The 16,172-nt window shown below is 33.3% G+C and overlaps 1 protein-coding gene across 1 annotated transcript in view; it reads left to right on the forward strand.

Moving 5' to 3' along the window:
- The first annotated feature begins 245 nt into the window (after nucleotides 1-245).
- Nucleotides 246-16,172, forward strand: part of LOC115890355 — a 42,295-nt gene continuing 26,368 nt past the window's right edge. The window contains exon 1 of the mRNA XM_030910556.1: nucleotides 246-942. Within this exon, the coding sequence (XP_030766416.1) occupies nucleotides 525-942 (418 nt within the window). The 5' untranslated portion in view covers nucleotides 246-524. The remainder of the gene's footprint in view (nucleotides 943-16,172) is intronic.

A 16,172-nucleotide genomic window follows, 5' to 3' on the forward strand; every position in this document is an offset into this window, starting at 1 on the left:
ATCACCATTAACACCATTGCTAAACCTACAAAAGTGAGAAATTAGTATTTATATAATCTGTTTCCTACTTTAATACCTATTTTCCGTTATACTGACCTATATATATACTCAATAACTCTCACTTTCTAATATAATTTACTAGAAAAATGCATAACACACCTAGTATCATAAATACGGGCATATCCGTATTTTACATCGAATAAATCTGACAACCGTGTGAGCGTCCTCGGCTTTGCTGACGCTTGTTTTTACTTTTCTAGTCGCGTCATAAGCGTTGCTTAGGTAACACGTATCGTGGCGTTCTTCGACTTTCAGTTCGTTTTCCAGCGCACAATCACGGTTTTTCTCAATTTCCCGCATACACACACCGTATATGGATAGTTTAGTGTTTATAGAAACCCTTCGGAACGCCGAACATAGTGTTGCCATCGCGAAAAATAGTGATTTTTTCCCAGTAGTGTAAAAAGCCAGAGGACTTGGCGCGTGGCTCGATTGTATTGTTGGTTGCCTGAATCGCATTTATCATGAGTACGAGTGTTTACAGTTCGGCAAGACCCTTGCTCACGAGCAATAATCAGGAAATAAAGAGATTTATCCTGCCCAAAGAACAAAAAGTGAGCAGGAGATTGTTTGGACCGGTCGACCCTCAAGCGACAAAAAAATTCATTGACGAGGAGATGAAAAAAATGATCGTAATCAAGTCAGAGTTGTGGAACTTTGATTTTAAACAGGAGAGGAATTTGGATCCGAATGGTTTGTACGATTGGAGGCCTGTAACGCCCAAAAAGCAGATCAGACCGATCAAGAGGAGGAACGGTTCGGATTTGGATAATTCTGATCAGTACTGTCACATACCTGAGTTCGAGGTGATCAAACCAAGACCTGTGAGGTTTGGATCTTCTCCAAGCAGTGTGAGGAATGCACAACAAAGCAGAATAACAGGTAAGAAACGAATATTTTGTTGTTTTTTAATTAGCAATATTGATCAGCAAATTTATGATCTAAAATACCTAGAATATAATTCTACTTACCTCAAGTTTAAAATCACCATTTTAACGAAAATATCTGGAATTTCTCAGTGGATTTCATTCAGTTCGAGGTTGTATAGCAACGGGGATGCGGGTCTAAAATTAAATTATGTACCTAGGTATGCATTCACGTTTTGCAATTTTTTGGCAATAATTCAGCTATTAAGGATGTTAGCCTTGGGTTTCCAGTAAATATTTATCTGTTCCCAATTCCAAATTTCGTCTATCTTTTACATGAATTTCGAAAATTTTGTAAAACATATTTTTGTTTGTTTTGTATTAAAGTTAACTTGAAATATTTTAATTTCAAAATAATTGTACCTATAGACGATACCAATTAAACCTTTAGTTACGTAATCGAGGGCGCGATTTTTAAATACATTGTTGTCAACCATGGACATATTCGGTGCCGGGCTGACTAACTGGGATTTAACGCAGGGGATTCAGGTGGTAGTTTTACTGTAAAAAATGTGAAGCTGCCACAATTATTTATTTATTTCCTGACATTTGTCATTCGTTTTGCCACTATTAGCAGACCTTGCAGTCGAACATTGTTCTTTTTAGAACCTCTTTTAGTGCGAATTGCACAAAATAGCTTATTAGCCGTTGCAAAAAACTCATCGCAATGCTGTAAATAACTGTTTATATATTTATAATTAATTTGTTTTTGTTTCTTAAAATATTTTGATTAAAAGAAAATATGTAAAAGTGGGCAACATTGTGTCGGTCAAGCTTAATCACGTGACTAAAAGTTTATTTGATATGAACTATCCTATACAGTATGTCCCCGGATTGTCTTTACAAGAGGGAGAGAGAAAACTTTTTTATTTTGGTACTGTTTAAGAAAAAAATGCATTCTTTATTGTCTGCTTGTTCTAATATGGTTAATTCCGTTTGTACATTTCCAAATTTTCCTTTCCAAATTTTTGTTTTATAAAATATTTGAAAATACGGTTGATAAGGTCAGAGGATGAATTTTTAAGAATATATAGGTCCTACCTACCTAGATTATCTTTTTACATATTTTTTGAACAAAATATTTTCAGAATCCCGTCATACTGCATTTTGTTCCAATTTTATGTAAATTTACCAGAACAATGATATGGGGGTTGTATGTTGTATTTACTTAAAATGTAAAGATTTTACTTTACATCTGTAACCATTCCAATAAAGTGGAACTTTGTCCAAAAACCAAAAACAGTTCATTGTTGTTGTTTTTTAAACTAACTTTAAAGCTTCATTCAGAACCTCATAATTAGTGGTTTCAATTATACTTTATACCGAACTTTATACTTTAGAATTTACGATCATTTACAATGTTTAAAAATTACAGTTAAAATTAATAGAATATCCTAGCACCAGGTTCCTAGGTAGCCAGTTGTATCCTTGGTTGTATCCATTAGTGATGTTGGTAGCGAATATTTCCATTCGAATTTTGCAGGAAATTTCAGAAATTTCCGAAATATTCGGTCCCAAAATCGCGAATATTCACAAAAATCCGAATTTTGCAAGAAATTTCTTTTCAAAATTCAAGACATTGAGCCAAAATTTAACGAAAGTGTATCAAGTATGCCGATTCTTAAGTCAGAAGAAAAAGAATGCTTCTCCGCCTTACGAAATAAAAAACCTATGGCTCTTGAACCAATGCATTTTGCCGCGAATCTCTTGGACCCCTGTTTCCTGGGAGAGCACCTTAACAATGAAGAACACATGGAATTTATCAACAATATCACCAACAATCATCCTCAGTTTGTCAATAATAAGCCATTTTTACAGATGTAACAAATTATTGCGCCAAATTGGGTTTATGAGCTCTCGACTACGTTTGGATGTCAGTTAAAAATGTAGACTGTCTAAGTTGGTGGCATGCAATGTGTAAAAATACTCAGTTGAAATATTTAGCTGTTGCTCTGCTGTCTTTACCAACGTCATCTGCAGCCACAGAGAGAAGTTTCAGTACTTACAGTTTTATCCATACTAAAAAAAGGAATCGCTGAACTGCTTAAAGAGCCGTTAAAATAATGTACGTAGCTCATAACAATAAATTATTACTACAAAAACAAAAAGTGGATATGGAGCATGATATTCAACATGAAATTCCTCCAGAACCACTAGAACTCGTGGAGGTAGAGGTCCATCCTTCAGAATCAGAACCAGATGATACATTAAATATATCTGATTTGGAAATAGAAACTGATGAAGACAGTACTACTACTACTATAATACCCTATGAAGATGGGACCAGCTCGGCGCCTGATATTCCGGAATAGAATAATTCAGTTATTTGTGTTTTATGTTTTTTAAATTTATATTTCGTGCTTTTTTGTTTTTTTTTTAATTCATAGTCATAGTTCGTGGTTTATGCACAAAATACAAATGTTACCAAATGATTTTTGTTATGGGTTATGTTTATGACTTTTATGGGTTATGTATTGTTTATTAAAAATAGATAGATAATGCTTTATTTATTTCCTTATTGTATAATACAAAAAGAAACCCAAAAAAAAGGGTATGCAAACAATGTCGGTAAAAAATTTTAAAAGAAAATAATTGCATATTTCAACAAAAATGAACTATATGAACAAAAATAAATAGTAATATTAAAATTAAATATTTTATGAAAATAATACTAATAATGAATTAAATCTATGTATGTATAGACAGATAACAAAAAACACAAAATTATACTTACAATAAATAACAAATTTAGATCAAATGATACAAAACAAAAGTAAAAACATAGGGGTGTGGTTGTTTTTACAACAATATACAATCGATGTTAAATATGACACAGGGCGCTCTTATCACTGTTTAGAAATTCCGCGAGGGAATAAAAAGCTCCTCTGCACAAAAATATGTTTAAGCATTTTTTAACTTTGTTTTTAGGCATAGACAAGGCAAAATTTTCCGGAAGGGAATTGAATATTTTTATTAGAGAGTAATCTATATTTTTTTGAAGATAGCTGAAATTATATTTATCCGAAACCAGCTGTAATCTGTGTCTAGTATCACATTCATGTTCGAGCCTACGGTGTCCAAATAAATTCCAGTTTTCCAGGACAAACACCACAGCCTCCAAAATATACATGGAAACAACTGTAAGAACGTTATGTTCAACAAAAATCTCCCTGCAGCTTTCTTGCTGACTCAATCTGAAGATACTACGTAAGCATTTTTTCTGTATTCGTAATATTCCTTCCACCCCCGCGGAGTTGCTCTAAAAATACTACCATACTTAAATAATACATAATAATACCATACTTAAATCTGGAATAGATAAAAGCATAGTAAGCTGACATAGCAGCATCGATCCCCACGGACCCCGATATTACTCTCAGCGCATAGCAGAACTGAGAAGTTTTAGATGCCAGTACTTCAATATGGTGAAGCCAATCCAAACGTCTATCGATCGTTAAACCAAGAAATGAAACGCTATTTACTGAACATATTTCCTGTTGCTCGTGCTGGAGGATAAAGGGAATTGAGTATCGATTGCTAAATAGCATACACTGTGTCTTGAATATATTGAGAGATAATCCAATAGAGTGAAAATACTTCGACAAATCGGACACAGCCAATGGGACTCTGATTGAGAGTGAAAGTATAACAACTAATATTATGTTTATTGTCAAATGTCTATCTAATTTATTTTTTTATTGTATCGACAAAAAATATGTAAAATTGTAAAATTTCTTAATATTTCATAAATTTCCGAAAGTTTCAGAAATTTCCTACTACAATCAAAAATTTCTGAAATATTAACATCACTAAAAATGACTACCACTAATTTTAACGTTCTGCTTACATTGAAATTAGAGAACAAACTTCCACGCTAATTGAAACCACTAATTTATTCCCTTCATTTGAGGTTTTTGTTATTTCTCCAAAAGTAACCAAAATATTCGATAAAAAGGGTTGATATAATGGTATTATTGATTGCTCTGGACGCAAATGCATCGAAAATCCGCTGATTCACGTCACGCAAAATCTTCATATTCAGACTTTTCGAACAGCTGTGTGCCATTTTGCCATACCCTATTTAAAGGGCTCTGTACGCGAGTTACCGCTCTACCTGCACGTGCCAAACAGAGACGGAAAGCGTGTGAACGACCTAGTGTGGGGGACGCTGTCTCTCACGTGGGACAGATGTGCGACAAGCGTCGGAGGGGGCGAAAAGGAAAATAAATAAAATTCGGGGGTGCGCTTCGGGCCTACGTCAACGAACTCTGTGTAGGGGGTGAAAATAACGGTTTTTCGGACAGGGGATGGTCTACAGTCTATAGCGAAAGGCAGAGTTGCAGCAGATATACATATCTCTATTTCTAGTACGGTATTTGTGTTTTATATAGGAAATCCTATGTAAATTTTAATTTTGGCTACCCTATCGACTATAATCTCTCAACTCTGAAGCTCTTCCACCAAGCCGTTTTTAAGTTATTTGCAAAATGAGCGTAAAAAGTAAATTATACAACGATAAAACACTCCGGTTCAATTTTTTTTTTTGGTTTGTTCTAATTGATTGATTCAAATTGTTTTGAAAAATAAAATATTTACTTAAATATTCCATGTACTATCTGTTATTATCGTTACACAATGTTTAAAAACAATTTACGATTATGAATACTATTTAGGTAAGTATGTTTTTGTAACAACACGATAAGTTGGTACGTTTTATAGTTATTAATGTTTAAAATATGTTAGAATTTTTAGAATTTAGAATGAGTGGGAGGGGGGTTAATCACTTCGACCTTACAGATCCATTGTGTCCCCCTTTCTTGAATCATAACTCATCATACAGTCCCAGGGCTTTGACAAAAGCCAGTATCTGGGACGGTTTTATAGAGGGTAGTTCTCCATCTCCAATATTAGTCGTACCAAAATTCATGGCACGAATGGTTGTCGTCTCGGCGCACTCAGTGATGAGGTGTACTGGTGTTTCACCATCTTCCCCACAGAATCTGCATTCGCCGTTTCTTTTTAGTTTCAATCTACTGAGGTGTTCATTGAGGAGACAGTGTCCTGTTAAAAACCCCGTGACAATCCGAAGATTGTTCTTACTCAGACCCAGGAAGATCTGTGATTTTTCTTGATCATAAGCCCTCAGAAACTTCTTCGAGTGTCCTAGACCATTGCAAGATTTCCATTCCAAGTTGCGGATGGAATCTTCCAAGTTCTTGAGTTCCGCCTTGAGTTGGTTACCACTTGGAAAGCAGAACGGTTCTGGTCCAGTTAGTGGAGTGTTCGCCCTTTCCCTAGCTAGATTATTTGCTTTTTCATTGCCTTCTATCCCTTGGTGAGCAGGCACCCAGTGTAGGAGGACTTTGTTTTCTTTGGCTAATTTATTCAGCTTCTCTATGCATTCTTTGACCAATTTCGAATTGATTGATACTGAGTTGATCGCCTTTAATGCTGCTTGACTATCAGATAAGATGACTATTTCTTGTTTCCGATTTAAAATATGTTAAGTAGGGAATATATCGACAAATTTGATGAATTCAATTTATCAGATTTATTTTTATTACAAACAAACAAACAAACGCTTTATTGTGCAAAAAGCCAAAACAACTTCATCGACAAAGCACAAAAAAAATATACAAACAACAAAAAATACACAATACAAATCATACAATTCAAAAAAAAAATAAGTAATTAAAATTACAAAAAGAACATACATTGACAATTGCAGAACAGTAAGCAGTAAATAGATATAATTTAAGAGTTATAAATTATTAAATACTTGACCTTTGACCAGTGTGTGAGATGATCAAAATTTTAAAATTCAAAATTGTTCATAATTAAACATCAACAAAAAAGTCGTTTACCGCATATAGGGCTCTCTCTAGTAAGTATGATTTTAGAGCTTTGCGAAATACGGGAAAGAATGAAAGCGACTTGAAATTCAAAGGCAGATGATTGTACATTTTTTTGGCATTGTGCTGGTACAGTATTGAACCTTTAACTAGTTCTGAGCTCGGGGTTGGCAGATAAAGATCGTGCTCCGTATTCCTAAGTGGATAGTTATGAGATGGCCTTTCGGGAATAGCAGATATGTGCTTGCGGATTAAGCAAACGGATTCAAAAATGAATAAAGAAGGAAGAGTCAGTATTTTGAAATTTTTAAAGAAATTCTGGCAGTGAGTTCTATTGTTCAATCCCAATAAATATCGAACTGCTCTCTTTTGAAGTCTGAAAATACGATCAAATTTTGTTGGGCAGCAAGTACCCCAGAATGGAAGGGCATAACGAAGATGTGACTCAAAAAGGGCATAACCACAAATTATCTATAACAGATGCGAAAGAAAGCGACTGCATCGGAAACCGCTCGGCAAACCCCACACGCCTATTGAGTGGTGTAAATACACCAGTCGTTTAGTCCGGAAACCTATGCTGTGTCGTATTCGCTTGCTGGAATGACATAGTGCGTGGTTATATGTTTCTTTTTAAAAACGGGTGTAGGATTTTTGTTGAACTTTTGAACTGTTATTTCTAAGTTTTGGTAATTTGTATATCTTATTTAAAATGGGATACAAATGTGTTTATTTATAAGGAAAAAAAAAAAGATATTTATAGTATAAAAATTAATTTATTTAACAAAATTTAATTAAAATGACAAAATAGTTACCTTTCTATTGGTTCTATCGGACTTTTTTTCGACTATATAAATCTTTATTTGTAAACTTTAATACATCAAATATTTTCAATCTAATAAATCATTTAATGATGTAAACAAGAGGAAATTTCTCACATGGGTGGTCAAATTCTATAGTTTTCATTATATCAAACAGCCTCTGAGAAATGTTTTCAACTCAAAATGCCTTTAATTATGTTTGACTACATCATTAAAAAGGGTCTCCAAATACATCAATGTGATATTTGTCTAAAATTTGCAAAAGAGTCCGAATCTCTGGATAACTCGAAATTATTTACCCATTTAAAAGCCTTTGATCATGAAAGTGGAAAAATTTGTTCATTTTATTTACTGGAAATGGAAAAATTATTTATATTAAATTTTCATGAGTTTTGCACTGAAGAAAACATTCAGAGGCTGTTTGATATAATGAAAACTATAGAATTTGACCACCCATGTGAGAAATTTCATCTTATTTACATCATTAAATTATTTATTAGATTGAAAATATTTTATGCATTAAAGTTTACGAAAAATAAAGATTTATATAGTCGAAAAAAGTCCGATAGAACCAATAGAAAAGTAACTATTTTGTCACATCTTTAATTAAATTTTGTTAAATAAATTAATTTTTTATACTATAAATATCTTTTTTTTCTTAATCTCCTACGAACTGATATTATATGACGAGCAATCTATTAAATTACTGTGAGATTATATGGCTCGATAACATATTGGTGCAGATTATTTTCACCCAAACAAATAATGACCCAAACTATACATTGATGCGGATTGTCTATGAACTCTTTCTGAAGGTCACAGAAACCTGAACGCGTAATTCGGTGTTCTTTCGCATCTGTTATAGGTAATTTGTGGCATAATAGGCTATTCTAGAGGTTGATAAGTTAAGTTCATTATTATTATATAAATAACGTCACAGAAATAAGAAATAAAAGCCGTTTGAAGTTCCCCATTATTAAAGGCAAAGGTACCATCCATCACGAACGATTCCTGTACCACGATATCGCCCATTCTGTTATGGGAAAAGGTACAAAAGAACCAACCACGGTACCTTATAGAGCGTTGTTATTATATAACTAAATGGACCGTGTCCAGGGTACGATCGTGGTACCTCTACGTTAGAAATGGTACTCACGCGAACCAGTAATTTAAGGGGCCAAAGGTCCGTATCGTGGGCATTACCACCCGCTGTTGCCACGTTCACCATATTTTCTTTTCTTGAAAAGAATTTTGGGTTTTTCGCCGCTGTGATAAAATTATTTTATATTTTAGAAAGTTTGGCGTAGAATTTTGAACATCCTGTATGATTTAAGATTACGATATTTATACCAAAGTTAGTATAGACCAACCAAAACTCACAACCTAATATAGTTTTGATTTGAGGACAGTTCTTGGTATTTTATAATAATTTTTTTAAGAAAAAAATATATATTTTTTTTATTTAATATTTCTGAAACTATCGAAATATATTTACTCATATCTTAGGATTATGTAAAGTGATCTGAAAGGAAGCCAAAAATTCAATAATGTACAGGGTGTTTATTATTTAGTATTTAAAAAAAATATACCGATCCACTCACACCTTTTTGAGCCACCCTGTAGAAGTTTCTTTTCCTCAGATACATCCTAGTATACAGGGTGGTCCGGCAACTTCGGCAGCATATTCTGCAGATAAAAATAAGTAAAAAAGTTCGTATAAATGTATGTCCAAAATGCTTAATTTCGTAGATACAGGGTGTAGAAGTTTCATTTTTATTCGATTTTTTTCAAATAATTTCTGAAGTAACGTCGATATTTGGATGAAAATTGGTGTCTGTAAGTTTTTTTACATGAGAAATTTGATTTTGATATCAATATGACCCCTATTTGTAGAGGGCGCCACCTACACGTGTTTTAACCTTTGAATAAGAAGACTATGGAAGGAGCATAATGCTATCCATGTATTCATGCATGGTGGGCGGAAAAAGCTCTCTAGGGTGGGGATCCTTGACAGTTCTGTTTGACGATTCATTTGACACATTTGAATTTGATTTGAAATTTTGTGGATTTGTCAGTCTTTACGGAGATTATTTTATGTTATTTATTATTTATTCTACTACTGATAGTTGTATAAAGGTAGTAAATCTAGATGGAAATGGTGGCAGAACTTAAATTAACAGTGACATTATCGCGATTTATCGAAAAAGACTCTAAAATAGTTGGTTGTGTAGCGTGCAGTAGATCTCGGCAAAAATTGAGTGAAATAATGGAACAACTTTTCGACAACTCCAAACCAAACCGATCATTTATCAAATTCACTTAAATTAACTAAATTATATATTTTCTTGCATTTTAGCTTTTATTTACTACTTGCAGCTACTTGTCAAAGATCAGATGTCAAAGAATTTTGATACGTTAATTTGACTTACCTGCTTCAGTAGCGTATCGGATGTTTGTGTTAATAAATACTTATTATAACTTATCTATTTTTATTAGAATTATATATTTTTATAACAATTTTAATAACTACCAACATTTATTCACAACGTAAAATAAAATAACAAATTATTCAGTTTACCCCACGTCTACCCTACATCATAGTTTTACATTTTTTAAATAAAATTAGAACGGCACTGATAAACCGGAATTTAAGTCGGCCATATTTGATTTTATAAGATTTTTGATATGCTCCTTCCTTAGTCTTCTTATTCAAAGGTTTTAACTGTTTTGAAAATTAATAACTTTTTGTCTGTACCTTTGTATTGACATCAAAATCAAATTTCTCCTGTCAAAAAACTCTGAGACACCAATTTTCATCCAAATTTTGACGTTACTTCAGAAATTATTTGGAAAAAATCGAAATAAAAATAGAAGTTCTACACCCTGTATCTCCGAAACTAAGCAATTTGAGACATATATTTATACGAACTTTTTTACTTATTTTTATCTGCAGAATATGCTGCCGAAGTTTCCGGAATACAGTTCGGACCACCCTGTATATTTTAGATTTGCACTTCAACAAAATTCCAAAAATTTTTATTCTAGGACCTATTTCCACTTTGTATAAAAAATAATGTTTGTCTTAAATAGGAAGACAGCGAAAATATGTGACAACGCTGTAAAGTTTCCGAGATTCCTACTATTATTTATGACGGCCTGAAATTATCCCAAGATTCCAAACATGGCCGGACCATCTGAGTTATTATTTTCGTGCTAGATCGTTTCTCTATTTTTCTCGTTTCTCTTCCCTGTCTTTATTCTTCTTTTTTTCCTTATAATTAGAGTTATTTGGGCTGGGTATTCTCGGGAATGTAAAGACTACCCCGATAACATCTCCGTTGTCTGCGGCTTTCGCTTGTTTATGCTTTATGTTCTGTGATTAACTCGCTAACGACCAGCTCTTAACTAGATAGTAAAGCGTGTGAAAAAGTGGTCTAGGATTGAGAAAAAATATGTTCTTAAAGCGGTAAATAAGATTGTAGATAAAGGGTTGACTAGGTATGTACGAGGGTAGCAGAAAAAGTTTCCTATATTCTTGGAGCGAAATCTTTGCTTATTTCGTGAACCATTTCAGCCATTTTCGATGCTTTGTTATTCTTTGACAGTCGCTTGTGTTAGTCGATGTAAAAAAATATAATAAATAAAAAATATCTAATTAAATTTTTATATAGTTATATTTATATTTTTATTACATTATATTTAGCCAAACTATTCCGTTTTTATTCTGTTTGCTACCGTTTTACCCCCTCCCCTCCCCTTGAAATTAATGTCCTTCTAACCCTCCAACCTCTTGGTCCTCCAGTTCATGACCTTAACAAGGCCGTCGACCGTTGTCTTCGAAACGTTTATCCTTGAACTTGGGCCAAGAAGGAAAACCAACGAAAACACACATAGAGAGGTAAAAGACCCGACTTTATTCTATGCGGCAACAAACAAAGCCGATCTTAGTTTAGACGAGGAAGAAATGAAGAAAATCGTAGAGAAGATGAAGACGAAAAGGCTCGAGAGTGCGTGGCCTACCAAAGGACATGGCAGGTCGTTGCCACTGATGGCCTAACTGAACTCCTAGGTGAAATAGAAGATTAATAATGCGCCGGCTTTCAGAGCACAGAGCGAGTAGGATAGAGAAAGATGTATTTGTATGGTTAAGGAAGTTTGTAGTACGTGAAGAAACGGGCTGGTCGTGGGATAAGAGTAGTAAGAGTACCGCTGTGTGTACTCTGCTTATGTTTGATTTGGTTTGGTTTTTATCGTTCGGGTTAATGATGATTTATCTTTATTTATGGATAATATACAAGGTGTACCTTCTAAGGAAGTTATTCAAAGAAAGATCATTAGGGAAATCAAACATGAAGGGTATGAAGTAACTGCAACTCAGCTGTGTAGCTTATTTTAATCTAGAAGTAATAGACGAGTTATGGTTACTCAATCTATACTATACTGATATATAAAATCCTTAAGTGACTGACTCACTGATTAATCACGATCCTGCTCAAACCACTCAACGTAAGAAGCTCAATTTCGGCATACAGGTTGATTCTAGGATGTAGAGGTTCGTACTTATTGGGACTAAACAGTAGAACTCACTGCCAGAATTTCTTTAAAAATTTTAAAATACTGACTCTTCCTTCCTTATTCATTTTTGAATCCGTTTGCTTAATCCGCAAGCACATATTCTCTATTCCGGAAAGGCCTTCTCACAACTATCCACTTAGGAATGCGGAGCACGATACGTATCCGCCAACCCCGAGCTCAGAACTAGTTAAGGGCTCAATATTGTACAATGCCAAGAAAATGTACAATCATTTGCCTTCGAATATCAAGTCACTTTCATTCTTTCCCGCATTTCGCAAAGCTCTGAAATCATACTTACTGGAGAGAGCCCTAGGTATATGCGGTAAACGACTTTTTTGTTGATGTTTAATCATGAACAATTTAGAATTTTAATTTTAATATTTTGATCATCTCACACACTGGTTAAAGGTCTAGTATTTAATTTTTTATAACTCTTGATTTTATGTTATTATAACATGATTTTATCCATTTACAGTTTTCCTTTTGTAAAATTTTCTAGATACGCCTGTGTTCTGCAATGTCCATATATGTTTTATTTGTAATTTTATGACGTATTTTTTTTTTTGAATTGATTTGTATTGTATGACATTTTTTGTATTATTTGTATATTTGTTTTTGTGCTTTTTTTTGTTTTGCTTTGTCGATGAAGCTGTTTTGGCTTTTTGTACAATAAAGCGTTGTTTTTTTTTCTCTCGATGAGAAGGGATTTTTCGAAATTGAAAAGTTTTAAAAAATCATACAGGATGTTCCAAAAAGTTGGGTAATTGATTAACCACGTTTCTGCTTAAATTGCTTGACGTAAAAAGCTTATTTTTGGCAAACGGATTTTTCGAAAGTCAAATTCCAACGAGATGAAACTACCCCTCAAATATTACTAAATTATCTAATAATATCGCCATATTGTTTTTTCTCATGCTGACATAAATGTGAGAAAATTGTATCCAGTTTGTATGTTAATGGAAATTCTTGCTTTGCTTTATCATCACTATTACAAATGATTAATTCGACGCGAACGAAGTCGCGGGTACACGCTAGTTCTACTATACAAATTAAACCTAAGTTAATTTTGCTATAATACTCGATTGTTTTTCAAAATTGTTAGTAAATATAAGAGTAAAATAAAAACACTAACTACGCGCGTTTCGCTAACCATGTTAGCATCATCAGCACATGATTATAAACTAATATAAGAGTAATTTAATTTTAATTAGGCAGAATTGCCAATTTTTTGGGTTAACACTTATTTTATTCGATAATAGTTCGTAATATACCGGGTGCATCTCAGAAGTGGCTCACCCCCCTATAACTTTTTATTTTTTGAGATAAAAAAAAAACGAGAGTTGGTATGTTAGTATATGACATAAATTAGGACTGATTGACGTATTCAATTGTTTTTAGTCACTTCCTGTTTGACCGGCAATGACTACAACTTTTGATTTTTAAATGGCATCCTCGGTATTTTTTTACTTTATTTGATAGAAAATGACACTCTGAATAGAATGACATATCATATGTGTGTAATTCTTAGTTCCTTGCAAAGTTGCCATACTTCAGGAATATCAGTAGAAACCAGATTGGGCGTATATTAGGAATTTGTAAAGCTAAAACGATGGGCTCTTTCACAAAAAATAAAATACCCAATTCAATGACAAAATCTGAAATAGAAGACTATTTTCAGTATATTTATCCAAAAAAAAAATAGTTCCATGACATCGAATAATTTTTTTATAGGTCCTCAAAATTGCTTTAATTTGAAATAAATTTAAAGCGCCAATTGATGACGTATGAAAAATACGCCCAATCGCATTGCAGAACCGTGCTCGTGCACCAGCCAACAACTGGCAACATTGCGATTTGATTTGACCAGCACCACCTCAACTCAAGGCCAATCAACATGATATGGGCAAGGCAAATATGGCGGCGAAGGCAGCGCATTATTAAATTGTTTACCTATAACCTGAAAAGCCGGTAGTGGTTTCTCGTTTCGATTACATACCAGAAATAATTAATTATCTCTAGTTTGTTGTGCTTCTGCAACATGTTTGTTTAGTTCTTAGTGTTCAGTGCATGGTGTGATCAGAAAATTGTGATAAAATAACAGTGTAATAAAAATCCAAACCAGATATTCCACATAGGGAACTTCAAACTTTTGTGCTTGTTGTACTCCTCTATTATTAATTATTCTAAGGTAAGAACTAGAAGTATTTATCAAGATATTACACCTAAATGAGTAAAAAGCCTTCACCGCCAGTCTGCATAGTACTTTATAATGGTTACTTACAATAATCAAAAGATAGGTATTAACATTTTATTGTAGCATACCTTTTACATGCTCTGTTCCAAATTGTCACGAGAATTATAGAGGAGGTCGCAAGGTTTCTGCTTTTATATTCCCCAAAAATGACGAGCTTCGTAAAAAATGGTTGACAGCTATTAAAAGAGATAATTTCACTCCTACTAGTAGTTCTCGGGTAAGAAATGCATTAAATATGCCTCAAAATATGGGCCTGTTACCCTAGTGAGGATGTAGTTATGGCTACTGCTTACACTTACCTCACTATAAGTAAAATATTGGAAGAATAATCAAGCTTTTTAAATCAAAAAAATCACAGAAAGATATTGACAACATTCACATTTGAAAATATAAATGGCCTGCCTGGATGGAAGTCTTTTTTTAAGTCACAATTGCCCCTCACATACGTCAGAATTTATTATTAAATCCATCTTGTTCAGAATATCCAATATTTTATTGAAGAACTATGCAAAAAAAGGAATGACGTTATAAAAAGGTATTTTTTTTTCTATATAAAATCTTGAAACACATTATATTTTTTAGTTATCCTCACCTATTATAGTTTAAATTTATTCCCATTTGTGTAATGCTGCTAAAAATAGGAAAAATATGGCATATTTTTTAACCCAAGCCAGTGTATATTATAATTCCAAGAGCATTTACCAAGGCTTTTACTACAAGTAACTTCCTATACTGTCCATAATAGTATACCTATATTTATCAAACGTGCAGTAAATTCTAAATTAGGGTAGGTAAGTGTTTGCAATTGAATATTTAGTTTATATTGCTATTTTCTGTCATATATTTCTGGTTATTTCTTTTTCCGATGATTTTGAACACACTATATATGCTACCTCAAGTTTGAATATTTACACAGTAGTACACTACCTACCTATTTTCTGAGAAAACAGACCTTTTTATAAAAAGTAACTAACTGATGTTTTCATAAAAGTAATAATACAAAAAAATTCCATACTTATGCGGAGAGCTTTAGACTCCCTGTATATTAAAAAATTAGTGAAATATTACGTAATCTAACCCGACATTTGTGTGAAAAATGTCTATTTGGAAATAAAAACAGATTTTAAAATACGCGCCAAATAAAGCACTTCTATCTCCGCCATATTGGAAAAGGTTGAGAGGCCTTGTGCGGAGGTGGTGGTGGGTCAGCATGGTGGCCCGGCCGTGTTGCCGCTTTTCAACTGCGGATTTTTATTCTGGGCTTTTTTGTTTTTATTTATTTTCTTAAGAACGACTTCAAATTTTTCGAAAGTAAGATAGCAGAAAATTCTAGAATTAATTGCTTTATTCAATTATACTAATTCCAAAATATAGTGAAAGAGCCCATTTAAAACCTTTTAAAAGCTAAGACATAGTAGGTTTTTATTCGAGCTCATAATTTTTCTGTGTCATTCTATACAAATTGGATGATCTGTTTCTAACGATATTCTTTTTTGACACCGACTTCCTGTCAAGCACCTTGTCTACTATGACATAAAAAACTCATATATGCATGGAAAGCCTATACAGGAAGTCATCACATTACAATGGCCCTATACAAAAGACGGGTCGCTTAGAAATTAAAGCATTTTGTCATGGGAAATATTAAGAGTTACATTGTAAACCATTTACAATACCCATAAAACGT

The sequence above is a fragment of the Sitophilus oryzae genome, unplaced genomic scaffold (genome assembly GCF_002938485.1).
Source record: "Sitophilus oryzae breed Bouriz unplaced genomic scaffold, Soryzae_2.0 scaffold_863_pilon_pilon, whole genome shotgun sequence".
Lineage (NCBI taxonomy): Eukaryota > Metazoa > Arthropoda > Insecta > Coleoptera > Curculionidae > Sitophilus > Sitophilus oryzae.